The sequence below is a fragment of the Triturus cristatus genome, chromosome 7 (assembly GCF_964204655.1).
Source record: "Triturus cristatus chromosome 7, aTriCri1.1, whole genome shotgun sequence".
In the NCBI taxonomy this organism is placed as follows: domain Eukaryota; kingdom Metazoa; phylum Chordata; class Amphibia; order Caudata; family Salamandridae; genus Triturus; species Triturus cristatus.
The window spans coordinates 1,630,113,313-1,630,135,076 of record NC_140590.1 but is presented as its reverse complement, the minus strand read 5'-3'; the positions used below and the strand labels follow the sequence as shown (position 1 = coordinate 1,630,135,076).

Genomic DNA, 21,764 nt, shown 5'->3' with positions numbered 1-21,764 from the left:
TAAAATGTCAGGGCCTAGAAAGTTACAATCTAGGTATATAGGACCATACAAGATTAGTAACATCATCAATCCTGTGACCATGAAACTAGATCTGCCCCCGAAATGCAAATTCACCCTGTCTTTCATAACTCCTTATTGCTGGCATACAATCCTTCTACCACATCTGAGCCCCCTCCCCCACCAGTATATCTCGAAGGAGGAACAGAATATAAGGTTAAATGCATACTAGATTCCCGAAGAGTCAATGGAAAACTACAGTATCTCATATACTGGGTGGGATATGCTCCTGAAGATAGATCATGGGAACCTGCAGAGAACTTACACGCCCCTAGATTAGTACGACGATTTCATGCCCTAAATCCTAAAAAGCCTTGCCCTGTTAGAAGACTTTTGGGGGGAGAACTGTTACACCCCGGGCTTCCTGTGCATTAGGGTTTACACTATCCTATCCAGAATGCACTATTAATTTCCATTCAAAAGCAGGTTAGGAGTGGCTTTCCCTGCTTGTTCTCTTCAACTTGTGATGAACAGCTGATGCCCATGACGACAGAAAAGAGGGTGAAAGGATTAGAGCACTGCTTGGCTTACTTTCCATTGGAATTTGGACCACGCCCCCTTGATCGTGTTTTCCTGCGTCCGCTGTTTCAGGATTTATCAGTATTTTTCCCTGAGTAGCGTCGGAGTCCTGGGCGTCAGGATCCTGTGCATCGGAGCTCTGGGCGGTGATTGTAAACACTTATCTGTGTCGAAATATTTCCCTTTTTGGAGGTTCCAGAATCGTGTTGGAGTTCCTGTGTGGCCAGAGGTTCTTGAATTGAGTTGGAAATCCCCGTGCGGCCGGAGGTTCCCAAACAGCGCTGGTGTCCCTTGTCTGTCCATTTGTCCTTATTATTTGCGAAAAAGACATCCTTTTTTTTTGTTGGACGGTTATCCTATTTTTGGATCCACATGGATTTGATGCATAAAGATACGACAGCGCCAAGGTAAGCCTTTGAGAAAACATAGGGAACGCCAATCTACTTTTAAGCATTGAAATATCCTCAAAGCTGAAAGAGTCCTACACATTGTTAATATTCATTTTATTCTTTGTGTATTCACAGGCTTGCATTTAGAGTCAGTAAGAAGATACATTTGGTCATCTGGAGCCATGGTCCTTCCTTTTTTTGTTGTCTCTTCTCTCCCATTGGAGAGTTGTTACTCTTGAGGTTAAATACATCCTCGGAGTGACGCTGTCTTTTGGAAGAGTAGGGGTCTGTCTTCGCTCCCGTGGAACTAACACTACAGGCTGACTTGGGTTGGAACCCCGACATACCCCTTTCCACTCAACAGAAGAGACTGCCTAATGAACTGTGGTCATTTGACGTGCAGCTAAAGTGCTAGACTTCTAGTTGGCTTATATTGAGGTAAACAAAACAATACTCTCATTGAAATTTTGCAACCTGGGCAGACTTCAACCGAGCCCTTTTTGCAGTTCAAAGTAGTCCTGACTGACACTCTGATGGTTACCGGGGATAGACCTTGCTCTTTCCTGCTAGTGAATAAGCAACTAAGTCAATGCCACCGACCTGCTCAAGGTCATCCTGCCATTCTGGCACAGCATCCTACACTTGAGATTATGGTATTTCAGGCATCTAATAGCAACATTAATCTCAATTCATTCCCCAAGACAACTTCCACCTCAGACAGAGTTGAAAAATATTAAGGAAACAAAAACTCTTCTTTCAAGTCTAGCCCTTCGGTCAGTCAGTGCCTCCAGTTTGCTGGGTAGATATTTCTCTGCATCATGGGACATGGTCGACAAGATCTTGCTGGCAGTCCCAGGGGAAATCTGTGTGTCGACTTGGTGCAGACTATTCATAATGGCCTTGATGCAGAAAAATATATAATCAGTTAAGGACTATACACTACGGATTACTTGGGTAGAGCAGTCAAGACGAAGCAGTATCCCAGCAGTTTTTCCCCTTTGGAGGCATCACCAGGGGGTTGACATATATACATCTTCAAGGTCCACTCACCCAGCAACAGGCATCTTATTCTGTTTGAGGTCAGTATCAGCGATCCTGTATGCAACTTCCAGGCCTTCCAGAAACATTGACCTTCCCAGTCCCATGCCACTCCGGCAACAGGTTCCAAGCTGCTTCAATTGTTCCTTGGTGGCCAACAACTGCCCTTTGGGAGGCAGGGTCAGTCATTTGCTCCAGGGGGTGTCAGAACCTAGCATCTGAATGGTTAGTCTTGCAGATCGTTTTATGGTGCTACACCCTGCCATTCCTGTCAAGCTTGCTGCACCTTCCCCCATCAGAGAATCTTTCAGAGGAGCACCTGTCTGTCCTGCTCCAAGTGGTGCAGACTCCTTTGGCCAAAGGTGCCATAGAGAGTGTAAATAAAAAATGGGGAGCAGGTGTTAACTTCTCTTATTTTTGTGTGCCTAAGAAGGATGGAAGGCCTTTGTCCCATCTTAGATCGTCACCTTCTAAATGCTTTCTTGAAGGACAAATTCAAGATGCTCACTCTGGTTCTGTCTGCCCTTGATCCAGACGACTAGATGATGGCTTTAGACTTGCAGGACGCCTCCTTTTAATGTACACACAGTCCCACAGATGCAACTTGCGATTCATATTGGGCTAGGAGCATTTTCAATTTGCCATGCTCGCCTTCGGCATCACCAGTGCCCCTCTAGTGTTCACGAAAGTGAGAGCAGGGGTCTCAGCACAGCTTCGGAGGTTGGGGATTCCAGTTTACCACTACTTTGACGACTGGCTGTTAAAAGCTGGTTCACCACATTTTACAGTCAGTCGTGGACCACCTCTAAATGACATCATACCACCTGCCATTACTAGGGCTTACTACCAACGTGCCAAAGTCACACTTAACTCCTTCACAAAGGCTCCCTTCTATTGGAGCCCTCATGGGTAGTGTAGTTTTGGACCTTCCCTCTACCACTACAAGTTCAGGATATTTAGGCTGTGATCCTAGAATTTCAGTTCTCGGTCCTGTGTCTCGTGTGAGTGGCCCTGGCGCTTCTGGACCTCTTGACATCCTTCATCCTGCTCGCCATCTATGCTAGGTGGTGTATGCGGGCCCTGCAGAGAAACCTGAATTCTCTGTGGGTCCAGCATCAGGGGAACCCGTTGGATTCCACCCCACTTTTTAAGAAGACTGTAAAAGATCTGCAGTGGTGGCTCAGCCACAGTTGGACTGGAGGCAGACCACTTTCTCTGCCTCACCTAGAGCTGACAACGGTGACAGATGTGTCACGGTTGGGATGGGGAGGTTATCTGGGAAAGGTCGAGATCAGAGGACTCTGTTCTCCACATCAGTCTGTTGGAATTTCAGGCCATCTGGAGCCGGATTGGCCTTTTATTCCATCTTGCATTGTCCTGGTGGGCTGGAACCAAAGGAGACCAGTTTTGAAAGCTTGCAGCTGGTCCTGGCACCTCTAACACTTTTCCCAGTTTTTTTTTTTTAGATTAACTGCAACAGGCACAGGAGGCTTAAAGAGAGATGGAGAAAGAAGGGGGAAGAGATGGAGAGAGAGCCCGTGATCAAAGTGGGAGAAGAGAGAGAGAGGTGAGAAGGAGAGAGAGATTGGATGGGCAGAATAAGATAGAGCCAGGAGATGAAGGGAGCAAGTCTGGTTTGAGCATTTTTGCCAGCGCTGTTTTTAGTTTCCCAATCCAGCCCTGGTTCCATCACCCTGGTGCTGAAACGCTTCCCACCATCCTCCAAAGGGAGGGTGGTTCAGTTTCTTATGTACAACAACATTGCCTTGTGGTACTGTGACAGGCAGGGAGGGGTAGGGTCAGTGCTTAATTTGAGCCTGTGGTTCCCGGTGCTCAGCACTTAATTATCAAAACCAGCACTTATGTCAGTCTGCCACTTGGTGGTGGTGTTTTATGAATTCAATATAGATGGGAAAAGACTAATACCTGCTGCAGAGGCCATTCTTATATCTTTGAGGGCCTGGAACAGTCAGAATTGTCACACTTGTAGGAGTTCAATGGTTAGTAGTTCTGTTGGTACTGTCATTGGCGGCGCTGACAGGGACAGTGGGTGGTGCAAGCTGCAGTGGCCTCCTTATTTGCTTATTGTTTACAAATTAAGCACTGAGTGTGGTCCTGGAGGCACTTTGTCTCTGGAAGTTGCAGGAGTGCCAGCGCATCTCCCTTGTTATGAACCACTTGGCGGGATCGTAGAACGCTAGAGTGGACAAACTCAGCTGGCGGCACCTGGTGGCTACATCTTGAGTGGCACAAGGCTTCTTTCACAATGGGGCGGACCCTGGCTATACCTTTTCGCCACCATCAAGAACGCACAGTATGAAAACTTTTGCAAACTGAAATTTCAAACAAATCTCCCTCTCTGAGACGCATTCTGGATAGAGCGGAGCACGGGACTCGTTTACCCCTTTCCGCCACTGTCTCTCCTGTCCCAAGTTATGAAGAAGATCAGGAAAGACCGGACACAAGTCATCCTAGTGGCTCCAGATTGGGCAAGGAGTGTGGTACCCGGGACTTCAGGGCATGAGCATCTGCCCTCTGATCAGGGGACCGCTTCCGGAGGACCACCCACTGCAGCAGCAATGCAGGTTCCTGCATTCAACCATGCACAATCTACACACCTCCATGCAGGGAGATTGAGCAGCATCATTTGCCTACATTGAATCTTCCTCCAGTGGTTGTAAATGTTTTCTTGGCTGCCAGGTGTCGTCCTACCAAGTCTGTCTATGCTGGGACAAGTTTGTAGCCTGGTGTGGCACGTACAACACTGATCCTTTGCAGGCCAAACTGTTGGATTTCCTGTTCGTATTATCTCCAGCCCAGCAAAGACTTGCATTGGATACCATTAAAGATTATCTGTGGGCCTTTTTGGCCTTTTTACGTTTACCGGCCATCCGTCCTTGTTAAGATAATCCCGTTGTGATGAGAGTTCTAAAATGTTTGACTCATTTATTTCTTCCAAAACCCTTTGTGATGCCATTGCAAGATCTTAAGTTTACTCCTCACCTTCCTCGTGTGTACACCATTCCAATCAATACACAGCTGTGCACTACGTCTCCTGATTCTGAAGACTGTGTTTCTGGTTGCTGTGACTTTAGCTTGGTGTGTGAGTGAACTCCAAGCCCTCTCAGTGCAACTAACTCACACCACCCTTTTCCAGCTGGACCTTAGAAGAGCTTTGAGATTTTACATTGATCGCGCCTAAGACCATCAGATAGACAATTAGCTCTTTGTGAGGTTCTCTGGGGGAATGAAAGGCAAAGCAGTACAGGAAAGGACTCTGAGAAGGTGGATAGTCTTCTGCTTTAAGATCTGCTATGCACTGGCCAAGAATTAGCCTATAGAGGGGTTGTGGGCCCATTACACCAGGGCTAAGGCTGCTACCACTGCATTGACAGGCAGAATGCCTGTCGTTGACATTGTCCAGGCTTTGATGGGGGCATCAGTACACACGTTCACAAAGCACTGTGGCCCTGACATCCAGTATAACAGGATGGACATTTCACCTCTTTGGTCCTCCGAGAGTTTTTGATCTGAGCCATTCCACATCCACCGTTTTATTTTTAATACTGCCAAGGGCCCATCATTAAAATAACCCCTGTGGATACGGGGACCCTAGGACAGTTTTTAACCTACACTCTTGACACTATCACTGCACACTCACCAAACAAATACCCGCTCCGCTGTAACCAGGCGTCGTAGCACACTCGAGGCACACTCGGTGCCCTGGGTGGGGCCCGATGATGAAGCGTGCCACCAACTAGGTTGGTGGGTGAGGGCTCTCATAAAAAACAAATGTTTTTTCCTTATTCCTGAAAGAAACATCTCGAGCTTCCACTTAAGAGCTAGTTTGATTTTCATACCTCTAGATATAGGTGTCATACCACATGATGTGTTATGGCAACAAGCATGGGTGAGTGAGGTCTCGCCTTCTCTTTCAGGAAGCGCTGAGGCTCTGGCCTTGGATGCTCAATCAGGGGCTGTGCCTGGCAGGCAACCATCTGCAAGATTTACACAGCGTCAGAGCCGATAGCCTGAGTGAGCATCATCTTGCTGACCATGAGGGGCTTTTATCCCCAGAGATCATTCAGGACATGTTTCTGATGTTCTATGACTTCCAACATCCGTTGCAATGAGCCTTCAGGGTTCATTTTAGTTGAAGTGGACGTTTCCAATTCCCTATGTGTTTCCCCCCATAGCCACGATTCCTTGGGTTCTAAGGAAAATTCACCAGAAGTGGGCCCAAGCCATTCTCATCTCCCCGGACTGATCAAGAATGGTGTAGTACACAGATTTCCTGCATCTTTCTCTATGTGCTCCTCTTTTTCTACCACTCAGATCTTCTGTCCCAATTAGGTGGTCACTTTCTCCTCCCCAGTCTCCAAGGATTACACCTTCATGTGTTTTTTCAGCTTCTACCACAGGTGTTCATGTCAGCTTGTCGCCCCTCAACTAAGTTGGTCTGTTGGGGAAAATAGAACACGTTTTGTGACATGGTGCTGAAGCAACCAAGTGGATCCTTTGACAACCGTCTTTAGCCAAAATTCTTCAGTTTGCACTGTCCTTGGCCCATCAAGGCTGTGCAATTGGTACGGTCAAAGGATATATTGTGGTTTTGTTGGTCTTTTTATTTCTCGCAGACCAACCTTCCTTGTGCAAGCCATCAGTGGTTGTCAGATTTTGAAAGGGTTTGATGAACATGTTTCTGCTATTTCCATTTGTAACATCACAATGGGACTTGAATTTAGTTTTGACATTCTTGATGGGTGCTCCATTTGAGCCACCACACAGTTGTTAGTTATGACTGCTCACTGTTAAGACTGTGTTTTGGGTTGCTGTGACCTTAGCTCATCCCGTGAGCTTAAGGCCTTGAGTATTAGGCCACCCTTCATGTGCTTTTTCCCAGATATGCTCATAATACAAATTAAAGCTGCTTTTCTGCCTAAGGTGATGTCCTCATCCCATCTATCACCTATCCACCTTCTGTCCGCCACCCCACCATTGAGAAAGAGCCGTTGCATTGGCTGTACCCCATTACATTAGCCGCATGAACAAGACCAGATCTGACGACTAGCTCTTTATCAGGTAGAAGGATAAGAAAAAAGGCAAGGCGGTTCAAAAGAGAACACTTTCTCATTGGATTTTACTGTGCATCAAGATCTGATACACAATGGCAAAGAAAGCGCCGCCTGAGGGGATCCCATTCCACTAGGTCAGAGGCTTCCACAGTGCCTTAGCTAGAGGAGTGCTTTAGGTAGAAATATGTAAAGCCGCAACATGGTCTTCCCTCCACACCTTTACCAAGCATTTATTTGTGGATTCTGAGATAAGGAGGGATGGCCATACTGCTCCCTCGATCCTCCAGAGTTTGCTCATTTCAATTTACTAAAGAGCCATCTTGCTTGGGAATCTATTGAAAGGTGAGGATTCCGAAGGTAGCAGTAGCCATCAGAAAAAAATATTGCATACCTTTGGTAACTATTGTTCTGGTGTCTTCTCTATCTACCTGCAGATTCCTCACTGACCCCACCCTCCTCTCCTTACTGAAGGAAATTCAACACCGCATTAAAAGAATGGCATATTAGTTTATTGCACTGCACCAGTTTTTTTGTAGACGTTATTCTCTTCCCCTCATCAAGTGACGCTGTAAAAAACCAGAAGCGAGCTACCATTGGGGCGCTGGGGTGGGTGCTATATTGCTCTGTTGGCATCACCAAGACGCGTCAGCACTCCTACCAGTGCCTGAGAGCTATGTCAAACGTTTTTGGATCCAGCCTGGCATCTGAGACATTCAAAGGTGAGAAATCTGCAAGGAGATACGATTTCCACCAGAAAGATTGTTACTGAACGTAAATACTTTTTTGCAAAATTGTCCTTTACTTTGAGCTATTCTAGAGTAACTACTCCCCAGATTCACAGTTTATAACCGCACACATGATATCGTATGATCTTAAATCTTAAAGAGATAAGGAAAGCCTTACAGTCAACACGTAAACCCTGATGTTTTTTTCATTTATTCAATTTGTTATTTTTCAGGAAAATCAGGCAACGAAAAAAATGAAGGAAAAAGAAAAGGTCGACCGAAGGCTGATCATCTAGATCTGCGAGACATCCCGGTAATTATGAACCCTTCCTACTGGTACTTTCCTCTTTGTGAACCCATCATTGTCAATCACTCTTACCCTCTATTCAATACCCCTTATCTTCTATATGTGAAATTATTCCTTGCCTTTCCTTTCCAGAACACATCTCATTCCTTCCTTGCCCATGTCTTTTAGCTTTCTTTTCTAGAATTTTTTTTCTCTCTTTCTACTCCTTTTTTCGTGTCTCTTGCAATGTGTGCGCTTTTTTAATTCCATCTACACTTTAGCTAATCATTCTTTGACACGTGCTCTTTATGTCGCTACCTCTTCTAGTCCCAATATCGCCTCAGCGGGCTGCAATGCTGTCGTGCATGTGTGTGGCTCTGGCTTTGCAGCTTGCACCTCAGGTGCTCCTCTTCCTATGGTACTTCAGACAGTAATATGGCTGAACATAGGAGCAGAATGAGTGCTTTTTGAGGATACATGTCTCCCTCCCCAAGTATGTCAAAAGCAAAAATTCAAAGCTGCATCGGGCAAAATATGGTAAGTAGAGTGGAACCTGAATCAGAAAACATTTAAAGGATAGATGCTGCCATCTTCTTCTGACTGCTTCCCTCTCGTATCTTGTGCACCAGCCGGAAGTAAAGCAAAGCAACACTAGAATTCATTTTTAGAAGAAAACAACATATTTTCCAGTGCTGGAATCCGAGCCAGAGTGCCAATCCTGAGTGCACCAGTCACAGCTATGGAAGCGTTTCAAGGTGCAACTTGATACTTAGCCAGTTCGTGTGACTGTGCTCATGAGGTGCCTCAAGCAAAAGCTTTAAAAATCTTTTCTGCACAGTATTTGAAAATGTTGTGATTTAAGGATGCCCACTTTATGGAAAATTGGCAAAAGCCGTCTTAATTCGGAGCTTCCGTACATGGGCAATGCTGTGAGAGAGTCTTCTATGTACAGTAATTTAATTTTTCTTTATTTTTGCAATTTTATGTAGCGCAGACATGGCCCAAAGGCATCAGATCGCTTTACAACAGTAGCATGATACAAGAGTACAGCAAGTTACAGTTACAATCATTAGGTTCAGACATTTGCATCGGCAGCTGCGAGCAGGACAAATGCAGTAGTTGGACAAGAGACGTACACGGGTCAAGCATTGATTAAGATGGTGGGGACACACAGTGAAGGTAGTTCGTATTCTGGAGGGAGTACGTAATTATGGTCGAGGGTGAATAAACCAGGTCTTTCATATAGGAGGCGCTTTAGTTTTTAGGTCTCGCCTGACCCAGCGCATGCGCTGGTCTGGCGAGACTTATTGAGAGGGCTCCAAAAAGTGCTACCAGGCCAGCCTAGAGCAACAGTGCATGTGCGCGCACGCGCCGCGCTTTACCGCGATTACTTTCACTTTCGTGGCCGCACGGCCGCTTTGATGTTTGATCGCGATCACTTTCACTTTCGCGGTCGCACGGCCGCTTGGCATAGCCAATAGGTCTCGCTTTTGGGACCTTATAAGTATTTAGTTATGTAACTGTTGCATGGCTAAACACTTATAAGGTCCCAAAGGCGAGACCTATTGGCTATGCCAATGCTTCTTTTTAAGTTGGCTATGCAGGTTATTTGACGAAGGGAGGGAGGTAAGGAACTCCAGATTCTTGTGGCACTACCAGAGAATGATTGGCTCATGTACCATTCTCGACTGAAATGGGGGGTTCCAGGAGCATGGATTGGGCATTTCTGGAACCCCTATTATTTGTTCCAGAGATTTTCAGTATCTCATTTAGATAGGAGGGTGAAGAGGAGTGCAGCCCTCTGTGGGTAATGCAGGTGGTTTTGAATTGGGCCCGCACTTCAGTGGGAAGCTATTGGAGGGTTAGCAGGTCAAATTTCTTGAGACCTGAAAAGAAGAAAGCTGGTGCATGCAGTGTTGCTCTCAGTTGGCCTATGTGAACTTTAAGAATGCCTTAGGGAAGGGCAATTCCGTAATCTAGATCGGAGAGTGCGAGAGATTGCACCACTGTTTTAAGGTCTTCTTTTGGGATCAATTGTTTGATGCCCCACAGCTGCCTGAGTTGTTGTTGTGTGCTTTTGGCCATGGCTGTGATGTGGCTGTGCATAACTTGTGCCACTTCTGCATGTTTTCCAGTGGGCCATCAGCGTGTTACGTTAATGTGTTGTTCATATGTACAAGTCTAAACCATTAACATAGACTGAAAACTCCCAAAGAAGGCTGAAGTGGCTCACTCTTTCTGTACTTTAAAACCCAGTGTCCTTGGGCTTATTTAAAAAATCAGTGCCTGGTCTAATTTAGGAAAGGGTTGCAGAAAAAGTGAAATAAAGCAATGATATTCAGCAAACGGATTTTACACCCTTGATTTTATTTGTTTTCATTTTCGCTTAGCTAGCGACCCCTTCAATAATGTTAAGTCCAATGAAAAAGTTGACTGGATAGCTTTTGGTTACGGTCCCAAATCATAGGGAATTCACCTAAGGACCTTGAAGAAATTGGAAGTCTTTCCACCAGCCTAACACCCTGGTTTTTTTTAGCAATTGGTTCTGGAGTTTGCCAGTAACATATATCTTTCAGTCCCATGAAAAGTAAGTAGGTGAAGTCAAAACTTGTACCGGACCTGCAGAAGGTTTGGCCAAGCCTTTGTAAGAGATGGGATTTTGCATGGCTGCTTTGTAGCCAGCAACTGCTTTTTATGTTTTCATACTACCATAGTATCGTAGCAGAGCTGCAAATTCTCCTGCCAGGATATCCAAGTACAATGCATGTCATGTATTGAACACTAAGTCTCGTCTTGCTGTAATTTCTATCACTTTTCCCTATGATCAAACTGTCTAAGGGTCTGGTGAAGAGTACCGAAGTTTATACCTAGAATGACGCTGGTTCAATAAATGTTTATTGAAAACGTCCCCTCCATTTATTCTGTAAATCTATCCCAGAACAAGTGAGCACTGTTTCCACGATCACTGAGGGGTCAGGGTGGTCATGTTCGATAGTTGCCAGAAACTATTTGCTCCTTGGTAAGGTTGTGGGGCTTATAGTGGGACTGTGAGCTTGCTTGTCTACAGACTAACATATCCTTTGGGGGTGTCTGGAATCAGTCTAAACACCAATCCCTTAGTTTATGTTACCTAAATGCGCAGATCCTACATAGATTTGTAGGACCTACAAGACAGCACATTATTGTTATTTTTCCTCAATCACAATATGACCTCATGCAAGAATCGTTGTTTTGGAAAGATAAAGATCGAGCAATAGGTCACCAGACAGCAGCTATTCCAAGTTCTTCAGTATTGGGGTGTCTTTCATAGATTCACATGCTTGAATATTCCCCGTCGTCGGAGTGGGAGTCCCACGGTAAATAATATAGCAATATATACAGTCATAATATATATATATATATATATAGGGGAACAACCTTTACAACGCAACTTTTACAACGCACTACACTTACAACGCATTTTTTACAACGCAAAATCCATTACAACGCACTACACTTACAACGCATGACACTACAACGCATTTTTAAAAACTACCTTTACAACGCATTCCATTACAACGCGTACCATTACAACGCATAATATTACACTACACTATCCAACACTTACCCTACTGTTGCACCCCCTGGAGTTAGAATAGTAATTTTTACCCCTATACTATCCAACACTTACCCTACTGTTGCACCCCCTGGAGTTAGAATAGCAATTTTGACCCCTATACTATCCAACACTTACCCTACTGTTGCACCCCCTGGAGTTAGAATAGCAATTTGTACCCCTATACTATCCAACACTTACCCTACTGTTGCACCCCCTGGAGTTAGAATAGTAATTTTTACCCCTATACTATCCAACACTTACCCTACTGTTGCACCCCCTGGAGTTAGAATAGTAATTTTTACCCCTATACTATCCAACACTTACCCTACTGTTGCACCCCCTGGAGTTAGAATAGTAATTTTTACCCCTATACTATCCAACACTTACCCTACTGTTGCACCCCCTGGAGTTAGAATAGTAATTTTTACCCCTATACTATCCAACACTTACCCTACTGTTGCACCCCCTGGAGTTAGAATAGCAATTTGTACCCCTATACTATCCAACACTTACCCTACTGTTGCACCCCCTGGAGTTAGAATAGTAATTTTTACCCCTATACTATCCAACACTTACCCTACTGTTGCACCCCCTGGAGTTAGAATAGTAATTTTTACCCCTATACTATCCAACACTTACCCTACTGTTGCACCCCCTGGAGTTAGAAAAGTAATTTTTACCCCTATACTATCTAATACTTACCTTAAATGCAATTTACTATTATGCGTTGTAATGGTATGCGTCGTAAAGGTAGTTTTTAAAAATGCGTTGTAGTGTCATGCGTTGTAAGTGTAGTGCGTTGTAATGGATTTTGCGTTGTAAAAAATGTGTTGTAAGTGCATGCGTTGTAAAAGTGTGCGTTGTAACGACATCCATCCATATATATATATACATAAGTAATCATATAAAAAACAGAGATATAAGTAAGTGATAAACATCAAGAATGTCCCTATATGAAATCTCCATAGAGATACATGGAAAGAGAAAAAAGACATTCGCAGTCTATCTCTGTCATTATGTTAGTCCAAACTACGGCCAATCAGGCGCCAGCTCCTCTCTAGAACCTTCTCCTCAGAGCTCCTCACCTCAGATTTTCTACCGCACGTCGTGTGTAAGGGAGTCTCCCTGAGCTCTGCTCAGTTTTGTTCTCTTCAGCATGTCTTCAAGTAAGAAGTCTTTGTTTAGACCTTGTTCTTCTTGTGGAAAGCTACGTTTATTCTCAGAAGATCCACACAGTAAGTGTATTTACTGTCTTTACCCAGACCATGAAGTGGCTAAATGTAAATTCTGTAGAATTTTATCTACAAAAACTCTGAAAGACAGGGAAGGCCGTCTCTTGCTGTGGCTCCAGAGACTTAAAGATAAGATGAAGTGGTTTCTGAAGTAGAAAGCCTTACTTCTGGCCGTTCCCACACAGCCTCAAAGCGCAGTAGTGTACAAGATTTACCTTCTCCTTTTCTGAAAAAGAAGAAAATGTCTTTGACTATGACATCTGCCACTTCTTCTTCTTTGACTACTGCTTTGTCGCCCACGAGACATAGTTCTCAGGCTGCTGAGGCTTCCACTTCCCAGTTTTCAGACGAAGGTCCCGTCGACGAAGGTCCCGTCGACGAAGGTCCCGTCGACGAAGATCCCGTCGACGAAGGTCCCGTCGACGAAGGTCCCGTCGACGAAGGTCCCGTCGACGAAGGTCCCGTCGACGAAGGTCCCGTCGACGAAGGTCCCGTCGACGATGGTTCCGTCTACAAAGATGTTTTCAGTACCTTCTATGTCTCCGATCCCGTCGACTGCAGTCTCATCAGTGAAAATAAAGATTAAAAGGACGACTTCTGCTCAGAGGTCATTAAAAAAAAATCTAATTTCTTCCACGTCTACAGCACCTACTTCGTCTTTTGCCGTTGTTCCTTTGTTACCATTGCCACCGAGTTCTCGACCAGATATGTCAGGTGAAGTTATATCGTTGGAGGATTCCCACCTTCCTTCACCATTGTTTGCCACTGATTCAGATCAAGATTCAGAAGAAGGTTTACCTGAATCGTTTGGGACGGCGCGCAGTCCCTCAGATTTAATAATAAAATGCCAAGAGGATAGTAGTGAGGATGAGGAACAATTTTATCAGGAAGAAATTCCTACAGAAAGGCAAACTGCGACGCTACCACTGTCTCTGATAACAAATCTTCAACTCATGTTGGACGATTATAATCGGCGGTTTCCTTTATCACCACAAGATTCTGTGGTTCCGCCTCCTCCAGTGGTGCCAACAACTATATCGGAACCGGTGCCGGCTCCAATTCCATCTGTGGTAACACCTTCACTACCGCTGCGACATTCTTCAACTCGGACAGTACCTTCTCATGCTACTGAGGAAGAAGAAGAAATTCCTAGAGACAGGGAGGATGGTGAGATTCTCGATTTATGGTGGCGATGATGATGATGAGGATGATGGTATGGCGGAGTGGGATGATTATCATGCTCAAACACCATCTCCCTCTCCAGTGATACCTGGTGACTCACCACCTGTTGATATTGCAAGTTTTCACCAGTTAATGGATAGGGCAGCACAAAGATTCATATTAACAACGGAACATAAGGAAGAGGATTGTTTCCTTTACGAATTCAAAGATCAACCTTTTAAACAAACACATACAATCCCTATAATCAAATTTATTTGGGAGGAAGGCAAAAAGATTATGAAGACCCCAAATAGCCTTCCGGCACAGGTGCCCAGATTGAAAAAAGAAAAAAAAAAAAAGTACAAGTCACCGTTAGGAGCGCCAGCGTGTCTTACTGGTCAAGCAAAGCCAGATTCTGTGGTCACACAGACAGCGCAACGTCGGGCTAGAAACCCTGCGTCAACGATCACTGCACCACCTGATCGTGATGGACGTCGTTTGGATACCATAGGGCGAAAATTTTCTTCAATGGCTTCCACCACTGTGAGAGCGGCTAATGCTTTAGCCATCTTAGGCCGTTACGATCGTCAAGTATGGGCGGATATATCAACGCTAGTTGAACAACTGCCGGAACCGTCCAAGAGTGAAGCCCTAAAGCTACTCCAGGAGGGAGAGAGTACATCTGCAGAGATGATAGACTGTGCAGTTGATATCGCCTGTATGGGATTCCGTCAACTTGCTGGAGCAGCGGTATTGCGCAGGCAAGGTTGGTTGCGCTCAACATCCTTTCGTCAGGCAGCACACACGTCTTTGCAAGGAGGTGTTTCGCACCTTAGGGCTCTCCATAAATACCACGAAGTCCCATCTACAGCCTTCTCATCACAAGGATTTTCTGGGAGCAACTTTGCAGACAGTGTCAGCAAGGGCACTTCTCTCCCAAGACCGTCTTCAAAGGATTCTCCGACTGGTAACCCTTATCAGATCAAACAGACCCGTTTCTGTAAGACTGTTAAAGTCATTTCTGGGAATGGCGTCATCATGCATTGCATTGATCCCTCATTGCAGATTACGGTCACGCCCCATCCAAGAAGAACTGGATGTTCAATGGCGTCAGGTTACGGGTTCTTTCAACGATCTCGTAACCGTCACAGATCGGATGAAGTCGGCGCTGAAGTGGTGGACACAACCGTTAAATCTAACGGAAGGCATTTCATTTCTGTCAATAGTACCAGACATGACAATAACAACAGATGCCTCTCTAGAAGGATGGGGTGCTCATTTGGAGGATCTATCAATCAAGGGAAAATGGACAGTATGCCAAAAAGCCTGGCGCATCAACAGGTTGGAGCTCCTGGCTATATTTCTGGCTCTCAAATCCTTTCTCCCTTTAATCCAAGGAGAATCAGTCCTAATACAGACAGACAACACAACCTGCATGCACTATATAAACAAGCAGGGCGGAACAAAATCTCCGAAACTGTCTCGACTAGCTCAGTCGATCTGGGATTGGGCTCTCGACCATCACATCACGATTGCAGCAGTTCATCTACCGGGGATATCCAATATTCTAGCGGATTCCCTGAGCAGGTCCTCCTCATCGACCCACGAATGGGAGTTACATCAGCCAACTCTGGAGAAAATATTTCAATGGTGGGGTCGCCCACAACTGGATCTCTTTGCCACACCAGAGAACCGGAAATGCCGAGATTATGCAAGCTGGCATCCCCACCAAGGATCACGGGGCAATGCCCTTTTGATGAACTGGTACAATCTGTTTGCCTACACTTTTCCTCCAATCCCACTCATACCTCGTATCCTGTGGAAGATGCGGAGGCAACCTTGCCATCTACTTCTATTAGCCCCCCGTTGGCCTCGGCAGGCATGGTTCTCAGAGCTACTCCTACGGTCTCAATGCGAACCAATCCTTCTACATCCTTGTACAGATCTACTTACAATGAGCATGGGGAAAATTTGTCATCCGAATCCCTCCTCTCTGAGCTTATCAGCTTGGAACCTGAGCACTGTGAATTTGCCCATTCAGACATTCCACAGGACTGTAGAGACATCTTGGCTCAGGCGAGGGCTCCTTCTACGGTAAAAACGTACAAATTACAGTGGAAAAGATTCTGCCACTGGTGTGCAGCTAATGGGGTTCACCCGTTTCACTCCACGCCACAACAATTGTTACCGTTGTTCTTGCATTTAGCTAACTTCGGATTGTCTCATGCAACCTTGAGGGTTTTTCTGGCGGCAATTTCCCGTTTCCGTCAGGATGGTTCGACGTCCCTTTGTTCTTCAACGATTATCCATTAATTCTTCAAGGGGTTATTTCGCAAATTTCCTCCTGTTAGACGCCCGCCTCCATTGTGGCATCTAAACATCGTATTGGCATAACTAATGAGGCCACCGTTTGAACCTATTCACAAGGTCGAGTTGAAGTATCTAACATGGAAGGTGGTTTTTTCTTCTGGCACGAACGTCTTCACGTCGCGTCATAAATCTACCTTTCCTACAGTTCAAACCAGATTCTGTAGTATTGCGTACAAATCCAACTTTCTTGCCAAAGGTGCCTTCAGACTTTCATATTAACGAACCAGTGATTTTGAAAAACTTTCTTTGCTAATCCTCAAACTCCTGCGGAGCAAAGATTACATTCCCTGGATGTGAAACGATGTTTAAAGTTCTACATCAGCAGAACAGCTTCTTTACGAAAGACTGATCCACTCTTCATAGCTTATGGACGCTATCACAAGGGACGTCCAGTTACAAAACCAACTATTGCACGTTGGGTTTTCAGCAGCCATCCTCTTCTGCCATCAAAAGGCAAACAAGCCATTGCAATCACCAGTGAGGGCTCACTCCACTAGAGCGATGTCTTCTTTAACCGCATTATTTGCTGGAGTGCCTTTACATCAGATCTGCAGAGCAGCTACGTGGTCGAGCAGACATACGTTTACAAGACATTACTGCTTGGCAACTTTAAACGAGGAGGATGCTGCAGTTGGGCAGGCAGTGCTTCGCAATCTTTTTAAATAAGGTGAGCCTCTTCCTTCCCTCCTCCATATTGTTTCCATGTACCGTTGAAATAATGGTTTATTTACACTTATATAGATATTCAGTAATATCATATATATAAGGATATTGATTGGCATTACAATTTTTTTTTTAGTGCTGTTATGACTATGGAAACAATGATAATTGTTACTGCTGGCTATTCTATATTCAAGCATGTGAATCTATGAAAGACACCCCAATACTGGAGAAGAACAATTGTTACTTACCTGTAAACAGGTGGTTCTCCAGTATTGGTGTCTTTCATAGATTCACATGCGACCCTCCCTCCTCCCTTCAGAGGCTCTCTTCTCCTCATACACTCTAAAGTCACTTTGGTGCTACGAAAATCTGAGGTGAGGAGCTCTGAGGAGAAGGTTCTAGAGAGGAGCTGGCGCCTGATTGGCCGTAGTTTGGACTAACATAATGACAGAGATAGACTGCGAATGTCTTTTTTCTCTTTCCATGTATCTCTATGGAGATTTCATATAGGGACATTCTTGATGTTTATCACTTACTTATATCTCTGTTTTTTATATGATTACTTATGTATATGTATATATATATATATATTATGACTGTATATATTGCTATATTATTTACCGTGGGACTCCCACTCCGACGACGGGGAATATTCAAGCATGTGAATCTATGAAAGACACCAATACTGGAGAACCACCTGTTTACAGGTAAGTAACAATTGTTCATCTGCTGTTTTGTGGAGCCTTACAGTGTTTTGGTTTGTACAAAGGTACCACCTGCATGAGGCTGGCACATACAGAGGTTGAGCAGCAATACGTGGCCCCTTACTGTTCAGTCCCAGATGTTGGGACTGGAAGCACCAGAGTAGTTGGCAATGTTAGCGGACTGAGCTCCCGTCTAGAAACCTAGATGAGAAAGGTTTGAATCCCAACATGGACATCACATTCGTTCAACCTTTCAAAGTCACTAAATGGACGCTATTGAACTAGGTAGAAATAACATATACCACTAAAATACCTGGGAACGTTTAATGTTGTGGTGTATTCAACATATGTTGTCCGAATTGTCGGTGTCCCATTCTCTATCACTAGCCTGTGGCACCTTAAAAATTGCTGTATTCCCCCAGCCCTGGCTTACTGCTGCTTTACATGTAAGGTTCTGTGAGAATGCCCTCAAGTGTATTGATGGGTGTGACCAGTGTAATGCGGTATGCTTGTTCTCAGGCACTGCTGCTGACCGAGTGGAAACAGGAATTCAAGACCCACTCCCGAGTAAAATGTCCAAACTCTGGATGCTGGCTGGAGTTCCCCAGTGTATATGGACTGAAGTATCACTATCCGCGATGCCAAAGGGTAAGGAGTGTCACTGTGCATAAACCACACCCTAAAAGGGCAGCACAGCCATTTTACCAATGGTTGTAATATGTGTGAAGAAGATATTCAATCACAGATTCTCCTGCATGCGAGGGTTACGTTTTTTCCTTGCACCCAGTGCCACCTGGTGGCAGGAGCCCGCAACAATCGTTTTGAGATTAAAATAGGTCTGTTACCATCACCAATCACAAGTGAAACCATACTACTCCCAGATGTAGAATGATACATAAAAATTACACAAAACAAACGTAGTACCCATGAGAGCAGTTTAGTTTCTCTTCTTCTGTGTGCCTCACTAATGTCTGAACCAAAAATTATTTCTGGTAACATCAAATGAGCAAAGCACTTTAGGGTTTGCTTTCTTTTATTCTACAGTAAATATAGATTACATTTACCTAAGCTGTCCAGTTTAAATTTTTATCTCACATATTGATTGCTTATTTTTCTTCTGGCTCATTAAAGATGTTGCTTCATAGATCAGTACTTAGGACCTTGTCAGAACATAGAAATTAAGAGCACAAAACTCATTCCATTATCCAACAATAACAACAACAGAAAATCTACTAACCACGTGTTTCTGAGCAGTGTGCTGCCCAGCGTGAAGTGCTACAACACCTCCTATGGAGTAGTAAGTACTATATAAATGCAGTTACAATATATAATCCGCACTAATAGTAATACCAAAACACCCGGAGGTTCAGCAGTCAGTTGTAATTCATACAGACTGCACAATATTTCCCTTTTACTGCTTGACATTCTTATATTTACATAAGACAATACTGCTAGGGGTCATGTCCATCACCCAGTACTGTACCAGTCCACAGTAAATAAACCACCCAACACCAACTGAACAGGCATGGGATAACCGAAGAGATCTGCCAATGCTGCTGGCCAACGGAGGATTTAAATTTAGTCTACAACTGCAGGTCCCAACTAGCAACATACTACGACAACTTCTTGACATCTCAACTCAGAAATCACTGCTCACAAAAAGGTATTGAGAAAGCCAACAATTCTGGATCGCACACTGTAAACTGATCTGTAGAGAGTTGCTGTCAGTGAGGGCAACAATCCTCTGGTGTGAAGCCCCTGTCAGGAATGGAGAAGCTGCTGCTGCTCCTGACTCGACTGCATCAGCAGTGGCTGCCACAACAAACTACTTTACCACATCCTCAAACTCGTAATGTAAAGTCAATGCCTTTGGATATGTGGTAAAGTAGTTTGTTGTGACCATACGCAAAATGTTGTGGCCCTGTATTGATCACATGAGCGCTTTGAACAGATAGCTAAGGTTTTCTGTAGCCAGATTCTAACAGGCATTGGAAAGGCCAATAGGTCTCGCTTATGCAAGAGCTATTGGCTTTGCCAAACTGCTTTAGCCATTTTGTACACCAGTATGGCTGCTGTTCAGTATGGCTAAAAGTAATTGGTGTAGAGTGTCGTAAAGTGGAGTGTCATGGAGTAGAATGGAGTATTTTGGACTAGAGGGTCATAGAGTAGAGTGAACTGATGTAGAATAGTGTGGCGTAAAGTCAAGGGGCATAGTGTGGAGCAGAGTGTTGTGGAATAGAGTGTCGTAGAGGGGAGTAGTGTGTTGTAAAGTAGAGGGGCGTAGAGTGGAGTGGCGTAGAGTGTCGTAGAGTGGAGTGGTGTGTCTTAGAGTGGAGTGTCGTAGAGTAGAGGGTTGTAGAGTGTAGGGTCATAGAGTTCCGTGGAACCGCTTGGAGTGTCATAGAGCGGAGTGATGTAGAGTGGAGTGGCGTAGAGTAGAGTGGCCTAGAGTGAAGTGGCATAGAGTGGGATAGAGTTTCATAGAGTGGGTGGGCGTGGAGTGGCATAGAGTGAAGTAGATTAGCATAGAGTGCCATAGAGTGAAGCAGAGTATCATAGAGTGGAGGGGTGTAAAGTGTCATGGAGTAGAGAGGCATTGAGTGGAGTGGAGTGGCGTAGCATAGAGGGGAGTAGAGTGTTGTGCAGTAGAGTGTTGTAGAGTGAGTTGCGTAAAGAGGAGTATGCATGGTGTGGTCTGGCACTGCCATTACAGACAACAAATTTTCAACTGAAATGACCGTTACATTTATTGATAAAACTATACAGCATCACCTTTTGTATTGATTTGTTATGATCGTATTCTTGTTTCTACCACACTTAAGAATTACAAAAACATACTTTGTTTGTGCTTTCCTAATTCTGATATATTTTGAAATATTTGCACAACTACTTGTGGAAGAATACAAGGAGTGAGTCAGCGAGGTTGTAACGCTGGATAGCCTAAAACAAATTAAATCAGCAAATAAAAAAGCAAGCAAATGTGAGTTACAAACCACAAAGCTAGTGCAATGCGCAGAATGCATTGCCAGGAAAGGTTTCAGAATCTCTCCAAAATGTTTTTGCAAACCAGACAGCTGCGCTGTCTGGTAGGCTTTGACCTAAAAAGGGTGCCCCACCCCTCTGAACTATCCTTACAGACATTTCTGACCCAAACTTACCTGTTTTACTCCTCATGGTGGTATTTTCTTGGCCTCTTGAGAACCACTTGCTGCAAAACAGCGAAACTGCAAAACACAGAGTGTTTCCCAGTGTTCCACAACATCTTGTTTATCCCTACATCCCTTCTTGGACTACAGTTGATCAGCAGCAGGACCTTGGCGGCGGAATCAGGGAAGAAATCAGGGCTTTTGCTCTTTAGTAAGCAAACTGATTCACTCAGGGCTTTCGCACCAGTATATTTACATTCTTTATTTGTTGCAGACTTCTTTGCAGTAGAACTGCCCCCTTTCCTCTCTGCTACAGGCCCCTTGTCAGCACTACTGCTTGACGTACTTATGGCACCAGGAGAGTGTGTACCTCTTCTTTTCCCTATGTTTGTCATATGAACTAGTTTGTGCAGCTGCATAACGCAGATGAATCTCTAATTCTTGTGTGACTTTGGTTCTACTCATTGTCCGTGAATGCATGAAAGATGCACACTCTCCTGAACCGTTGTTAATCAGACGTTTTTGGTTCCTCCTCAGTAAAGTCTCCTTTCCTGGTATGACCCAGGTGCATTCACGAGATCCAGTGGCCACTCTTTATACTGTTTTTGTATGTGCTCTACTGCTGCTCAAGTACATCCTCTTACGCCGAAGAAATGATAGTGGATGTGTGATTGGAATCCTGGATAAAGTTGGTGACCTGAGTAGGAAAAGGTTGATCACGATGATTATATCTACAGACTGAAGAGAGACAGAAGCTCTGAGCGTTTTGAAATCCTTGGCGTGAATTGCATTGCATGCTTG

General features: G+C 44.6%; 1 protein-coding gene across 5 annotated transcripts in view; it reads left to right on the top strand.

Annotated features, from left to right (window-relative positions):
* The window catches only part of ZNF512B (zinc finger protein 512B), a 295,003-nt gene that overhangs the window by 149,960 nt on the left and 123,279 nt on the right, over positions 1-21,764 (top strand). For 3 of the 5 annotated variants that reach the window (XM_085619660.1, XM_085619659.1, XM_085619658.1), the window contains exon 3: positions 8,037-8,116. In XM_085619660.1, coding sequence (XP_085475786.1) covers positions 8,037-8,116 — 80 coding nt within the window. Of the gene's footprint in view, positions 1-8,036; positions 8,117-18,336; positions 18,466-21,764 lie in introns of all 5 variants that reach the window. The other 2 variants (XM_085619657.1, XM_085619656.1) reach the window with 1 other exon arrangement.